The 7,861-nt window shown below is 36.5% G+C and overlaps 1 protein-coding gene across 1 annotated transcript; it reads right to left on the bottom strand.

Annotated features, from left to right (window-relative positions):
• Positions 1 to 261: 261 nt before the first annotated feature.
• LOC133833984 (protein INAPERTURATE POLLEN1) lies at positions 262 to 1,309 on the bottom strand. Its single transcript, XM_062263535.1, has one exon. It carries the CDS (start codon positions 1,254 to 1,256, stop codon positions 411 to 413), a length of 846 nt encoding a protein of 281 aa, XP_062119519.1. The 5' UTR covers positions 1,257 to 1,309; the 3' UTR covers positions 262 to 410.
• Between the last annotated feature and the right edge of the window lie 6,552 nt (positions 1,310 to 7,861).

The raw sequence follows: 7,861 nt of genomic DNA, 5'->3' as shown, positions 1-7,861 counted from the left end.
AAACGTTGATCACAAGAAATTGTATTTTACAGCTTTTATTTATGATTTTGCCACTCCGTATTTACAATTTTGCCATTCCGTGATTTTATCCAAAAATTTTGTATTTTTGTAATGTACCATATTTTTCAGATTTTTTTTAACTTTTAGTGCATTTTTGTAGATTTCCCAAATATAAAGCATGTGATTTGAAAGAATATGCTAAACAAACAAAAATAGAAACTAATATGGAAAATTCACATCAAGTATTTTGGATCACAAAATCAAAGGCTAATTTTGTGTGTGTACCAACACTAGTAACAAAGCCAAATTAATCAACTAAACTAACTACATAGAACACAAGAACAAACAATTCTACCCCAATGCATTCAGAAGAAAATATGAACATTTTTCATGAACTCAAAAAGAAAAATCTAAGAAATTTTAGTGAGAGTGAGAGGAGTCTTGCAAGTTAGAAAGTCAGAAACCAAATCAGGGTCCCTAAACCCAACAAGAAATTGGGCCAGGCCTTCAAGAAACAGAGCAGCCTGATAAACACTTGTGGCCCCAATAATCTCAGCCAAAACACTCCGGCGAAGCCTATTAGCGTCGACAAACACCGCCGCCAACTCCTCCATTTCACTCCCCAACGCCTTCTCCACCACCTCACCCGCCACCTCCCTCCTCCGGGCCCAATCCCCAGCCACCGTTTCCACAAGCCCACCTTGGGCCTTCCTAGCTCGAAGGCCCAAAGCTGGGACCATAAGCCTAAGCCCACATTCAATCTGCTCGATCCGGCCCATTAAGACATCAGACGGGTTCTTCCACGCCATGACGATGTGCCAAGGACGGTTGAAAACCTCTCCCACCTCGCTAAACAATACGTCCCCGGCGAGTTTCTCGAAAACGGTGTCGTTTTCTTCGGAGCCGTCTTCGTCGTCGCCGTCGTCGAAGAAGGAGCGGAGGAGGTTGGTGAAGAGATAAGGGTGGAGATCGCCGAGCCAGAGGAAGGGCTTCTCTAGCGGGTTACGCCAGTCGGGGTAGAGGAGCTGAGTGACGTCGTCGGAGGCGGCGAGGTCGAGAGCGTCGTAGTAGGAGTGGAAGTGGTGGCGGACGATGTCGACTTGGGTGGAGAGTTGGGCTATGGAGGAGTCGTGGATTGAGCGGCGGAGACTCGGGAGGTGGTTGTTCTTGAGTTGGTTGAACCAGTCTAAGTAGTAGTCTTTGAAAGAAGGGTTTGTTTTCTTCTTCCCGAAGAAGCCATTAACGGCTTTCAGCATCGTTCTTCTTGGGTTTTCTTTGGAAGAAGAAGAAGAGAGTATTCTTGGAGGGAAAGTTTGGAGCAAGGAGTTAATTCAGTTCAAAGTTTCGAAAACGACAATATAAATAGGCCTAAAGCTAAAGGGGACGGTTTTGAATGTCGTTTTTTCAATGTGGGCCGTATTATAGTCCAATGTTTCTTGAATGAAAGGTATAAAGAGGGAATAAAAAAAAGAAGTTAAAATTACATTTTATATAAGTTTTTTAATAAAGTTTTTAAAATTTACTCGATTATTTTTATTTATTTATTTATATTTTTACGATTTTGGTATAAATAGGGTATGTATGATTTATGTGTAGCAGATATTTAGAATACAGAAATGACAGTAAATAGTCCAAAATAATGTTATCAAGAAGTTAATGTCTTTATTTTTAAAAGAAATTTTTTAAAAAATATGGCTTTTATATTATCACTCTGCAAAAATATGAGGATTATACTTTTACTAATTTATATGGGAAAATTTATTAAAGAAAAAAAACAAACTATGGGAAACACAATTACAAGCTAACTAAATATGGATGCTAAATTTAAAACCAAAATATACCAGTCAAACATGTGTACAGGTGTACTATTGTAAAATTAACATTCCACTATTATTTCTCTCAAAACCCAGCCACACAAACTGTTTCTCTCTCCAAACCAATCCACGCAAGAAATGATGGTGCTTATTGAGAGAGAGGCGTAATGCCGTGTACCATAGTAGCACTGTATTCTCACAACCTCTTCCTCATTTTCTTAATACGAAACGTACAATAAATCAACTAAAATTTACAGGATACACTATATTACTTGAAAAAAATTCATTTATACGAACTAACATAATTTTTTTCCTCTATACGATTTTGATTGTATTTTTATTTTTTTATGTTGTCTTCAGTCTGCTATCCACAATGCCATTTTCACCAGCAAAGAGCCATAACCCACTTGAATTCTTGGTAACGGCAGACATGGCGATGGATAATATTTCGTGAACAACAACCGATTGACTCAAAGCAGAGCTCCAAGGTCAATCCGAAAGTCTCCATACATTTCGCCAAGGTCAGCGAACATATTGTAGAAAGACCAAAAGTTACAAACATGTCGCTGAGGTAGCCGTTCCACTGCTGATGATGAATAGGAGCGCAGTGAGCTCTTGACTATTATTTTGTTGGCAAGAGGATGATCGAAGAAAAATGCTTTGAGCTTGAAAGACAAAGACTAGGAATGAAGTTGGCATACAAAGGGAAAGAGACAGCTAGTGCAAACATGGTTGGTTCCTAGGATGAGCCATATCAGTGAGCTTCATCTCTCTATAGTCACCATTTCTCTTAGTCTTCTTCTTCTTCTCTCTATATATAAATATAAATATTAATGTGTGTATGTTTTGTTTTGTTTTTTTTTCTTTTCAGTTTTACGGGTTCCCAGGTACCGCTGCATCAATCTCCTTTTGCTTCGACGAGTGGGTGCCGTCGCTGCCAAACGAAACATCATTTGTTTGATCCTGGAGTGGATCAAACAGCTCCGTACCCGGGATCGGAACACAACCTGGGAGCTTTACCGGCTCGGTCAGATCTCAGTACTCACACGGCACCGTTCGGTCGAGGTCAGGCATGTGAAGAAACAAATCAAGTGCATGGCAGTGGAAGTGTAGAGGATGTAGGCGACGACGTTGAACTCTCGTGCGATGTCAAAGGCATAAATGTCGAATAGTTCGACAGCGAGGTTGACGAGCTTGAAACGAGAGACCAAGGACTTGAAAATGTCGCAAACGGCAGAGAGAGAGAGTGAGTGACGGCGAGGGTGACGAAGGTGACGAACATGGAGTCTCTAGGGAGGTCGCCCATGTTGACAGGTGGTAGAAAGATGTGGTCGATAGAGTAGGAAAGAAGGGACTGGAGTATCGACTTCTCAGCATGAGATGACGAAAAATGAGTAGGGATGAGGAATGTGACAGTGAAGTTGTGGTCGGAGATGAGTCGCCTAGAGAGATAAATTTGGGGTAGAGAGAGAGAGAAAATGAAAGGTTGAAGTGGTGGGTTGGTAATGGCGGAATGGAGAAGAAGCGTGAGTGTATAACAACAAACTAAGATGAATTTACCATAACTTTTATTTCCATGTGCATTTCCTGGAGATGTATAAAACCAAATGGAAAAGTAGATTATAATAGATAGTTTCTATTCTTCTATAATGCTATGAATAATAATAATAATAAGAAAAAAACTAGTAGAAGCGAGATGGCCTACGTTGTTACAATTCCACTAGCAAGTTCTCATATGTCTTATTCCAAAGGGAAGTCTTTATTGGGACCCACTTTTCTTTAGGGTCTCTATTGTGACCCACTTTTCACAAGGGTTATTGAGTTATATAACCTTGTAATTACCTGGTTTTAACAATATAACCTTGTTATATTTGAGTAATATTTATTTCTTTTTTCAATATTTTTTTTACAATTTTAAGGAGACAATTACTAAAATAACCTTTTAAATGAAATCCCTATATATAATCTCTATAGGTTATCTTTTCTCGTTTCGGAGACCCTTTTTCCCACTTTCCCATTCTTTTTTCTTCTATTCCTTCACAACAATATTCTACTTTCCCATTCTCTTTTTCTTCTCTTCCTTCACTACAATATTAATAATACAATATTGACATCACAGTATAATTTTCAAAGAATTAAAAAGAAGCAAAACAACAAAAGTATATTCACTCCCATTGCCACACCAAGGTACATTTCTCACTTTTTTGTTTTTGTTCTTTTTTATCATATTTTCTTTCAGCTTTTATATATATATATATAAATGAGTTGATTTCTTGAATTAAAATGACAATGACTACCCATTTTTTTTTTATTAAACTTTTGTGTAATTTATTACACTTTGCTATAATGTTTATTTTGTTTATTAATTTTTTTATTTTACAATCTTAATAATAATGCAAATCATGTATTTGTGAAAATGTCTCAATGAACTAACTTTATTAAATTAGATTGAGATTTTCAACTAATATACAATATGTGTTGTTGCTTATGATTTGATATTTAAAATGAATACTTACATTGCATTGCTTAATTGTACTACTTCATTATCTTTTCTTTTTTTGTTAAAAAAAACATATTGGATATGTGATGTAGAGTGTACATTTTAGCTTAGTTTGATAATTGATATATTAACAACCTTGTTTTTATTGAAGATTTCAATCACGGTACATAATCACTTTAAGTCAATTTTCTTAGACCCATATATTTAAATAGATCTTATTATGATGTTCGAATAATGATATTTTTATATAAATTTGCTTTCTATTATCATTTTTAGGTGGATCAATTGTCCAATCACCCAAGCTCAACTCTTATACACTTTATTTCCTAGATTCCATGGCACGAACGAAAGTGCCAAGCATTAGAGATCCACAACAACCGATTCAACGACGGTTGATTATTCACGAATCTAGTCCGGAGTCGTCGTGCTCAAAATCGTTGGATGCTAGTGTGCCACCAACACCTCCTGCAGACACAACAACGACTCAATTAGATAATGAGGTAAATGAAGTTAAATACACAAATCATACACTAATTATTATAAGTTGGAAACATAAGCCAACGCCCAAGTTTCCAACTTATAATAATTAGAGCACAAATCATACACTTCTATTCCAGCTTGCTCATATGATGCTAATGCATGCACACATGGAAGTTGATCAAGGTCAAAGACACGACATGAGCATTGTCTTTGACCTAAATCAATTATGGCATCATTTTCTTTACCTGTAACCTCATACTCAAATCGGTGAAGTTGTTTTACATTCATTTCCGATGCTTGAATCTTTTTCGAATAATATTCTCTGCCTTTGGAGTTAAAGGTGTACACTTTGTATTGATAGATGCCACAATATTGCGGCGATTGTTGAACCACTCAGAGACTTTTGCCTGCATAGCCTCCAACAACGCAATGATAGGGTACTCTCTAGGTTCCCTCAGTGCTGCATTAATAGATTCTGCACCATTCGTAGTCATAATATTGTACCGACAGCCTGTAAAGTGAGATCTCGCCCATTTACTAAGTGTGAGATTTGATTCTTCAAGATACTTCACTGCTACGGGATATCTATTCTTCAATTCATCATAGAGTTTGTTGAAATCAGAAACTTTATAGGCATTGGCAGTTTCTTCGAATAATTTTATGACACCTTTAACTCTGACACGTGCTTTAATATTCTGAGACAGATGCCACCTACAATGCCCATGTTGTGACTTCCTATAAATATTTGACACCCCATTGATGATGCTTTGATTTCTATCTGAAATAAAGACTAAATCACTATCATCTGGTATAAGTTCTTGTAACTTTGTAAGGAACCATGACCATGAAGCATCATTCTCTGAATCAACCACAGCCCAAGCAATAGGATATTGATGAAAATTACCATCTTGTGCTGTTGCAATGAGCATTACACCTTTGCACTTGGTCTTCAACCAAGTCCCATCCACCGCAATAACCTTTCTCATGCAACGAAATCCTTTGATGCATGCTCCATATGCTAGGAAAACATATTTGAATTTAGAATCTTCATCCACCTCCAAATGCGTGATCGTACCTGGATTCATCTTTCGAACCATGTATAAGTAAGCTGGAAGATTTTGAAAACTTAATTCAAGTGAACCTCTAAGAATGTTGTTTGCAAGTTTTTTCCCCTTCCAAGCTTTCCAATATGTTATTGGCATGTGATTGTTCTGCATAATCGTCATTATTGCTTTTGGCTTCGGTGTCTCTTTTTGACCATCGAAACTTGACCTCACGACATTAGCAACTACTGCAGCACTTGCTTGACGATGCTTTCTTTTTCGGCTAATAAGGGAACAAGTGTGAGTGTTACAATAAGTTCGTATTGAGAAATGCTCTGAGTTGGTAACTTTTGCTGCACGCACTGCCCAATTGCATGACTTGTCAATGCATTTTGTCACATATAATGACTTGGTAGATTTATTAATTTCCATCTCAAAGCAAGCCTTTATTGCAATATCATTCAACTTAGTTTTTACCTCATCTTTGTTCTTGAATTCTTGACCAATTGCCAAATCTGACCCATCTGGGAAACTAAATGTGTCTTCACTAGGGACTTGATTTTGTTCATCATGGTGGTCCAACGAATCATAGTAGTTCAGTGGGTCAATGTGATTTGGAGTTGGAGATGATGATGTTGTCCTTTTGTTAAGAAGGTCCACAGGTTCACAACCTAGATTAACACCACTTTCGCTTGGTGCGGAAGCAGCATCACAAATATTATTTTCAAAGTAGAATTCACGGTCAAAGTAATCATCTACTAAACTTTGTTCATTTTCTTTCATGTTGCGTTCAACTTCCATGTCACATATATCTTCTCTCTTAATGAGCTCCACACGTAGTGCAACTCTACGATTGTTCTCTCCACAATCCAAAAGATAAGCTGCAAGACATTCATCCCCTCGTAAAATGAGTGGTGGCATATTTTCTCCCGCAATGATAGGTAAGTAACTTATTTTCAATTCGATATCATTTTGATTCACCCCAATCTTCTTATACAATTTCTCCAATAACACCTCAAAAGTAATATTGGAGTCATCAACAATGATAGATATAACTTCCTTATTCTTTGGTGACCATTTATACAACCCTTGCTCTTCCTTCCATTCCCCTTCATATTGAGCATAGATTACCACTCGAGTCATTCCTGTAATGAGAATAGATTATTAACATTAGAAAATATATTTAATGTTAAAATTATAATTAATAAGTTTAAAATTAAAAATATGAATCTCAACCAAGTCTAGTTAGGCTCTACTAGTATCTCAACCCACTATAGTTGAGCAAAAATTGAGCTCTACTAATATCTCAATCAGTTATAGTTGAGCTCTACTAGTATCTCAACCAACTATAGTTGAGCAACAGTTGAGCTCTACCACTAGAATTAGCATATAAATTGAATTTAATATTTTTTTTTACAAAGAATGTAATCTCTCTTTTTGACAAAAATGTTGATGAAACAATTTTATAGATTACAAATATAAATATCAACCAAGATCAATTGAGCTCTACTAGTATCTCAACTAGCTACAGTAAAACAATAGTTGAGCTCTACCATTATCTCGAACATCTCTACCAAGTTGAGCTCGATTGTACCAAGGCAAGAACTAAGCAATATCATCTTTTTCACGGGTTTCACTTTGCAAAATCACTATATTTAACTCAAAACCCACAAAATGGTAATGATATGAGTAGCATTATACTTTAATTGTTATTTTTACTACATATTTATGAAGAAACAAACTTGCAAGCAAACAAAATGCAAATATTTAGTTCTAACATTCAAATCAAGAAAGATTCAAAATTTAAAATACTAATCTTGATCAAATCCAGTTAACCTCAACTACTATCTAAACCAGCTATAATTGAGCAATAGTTGAGCTCTACTAGTTTCTCAACCATGTTTGGTCGAGCTCTACTGTAACTAGCTTCTCGACTGAACACAGTCGAGCTCAACTGTACACAGTCGAGATCTGCGTTTCATCTTCTTCACGAGTTTCATTTCGAAAAACGCCATTTTCAACTC

This window comes from Humulus lupulus, chromosome 5, assembly GCF_963169125.1.
Source record: "Humulus lupulus chromosome 5, drHumLupu1.1, whole genome shotgun sequence".
NCBI lineage: Eukaryota > Viridiplantae > Streptophyta > Magnoliopsida > Rosales > Cannabaceae > Humulus > Humulus lupulus.
This window is presented reverse-complemented; position numbering and strand designations above follow the sequence as displayed.

What these genes read in the sequence shown, in the direction of transcription:
- LOC133833984 (XM_062263535.1), bottom strand. Translation starts at nt 1,256, where the DNA reads ATGCTGAAAGCCGTTAATGGCTTCTTCGGGAAGAAGAAAACAAACCCT.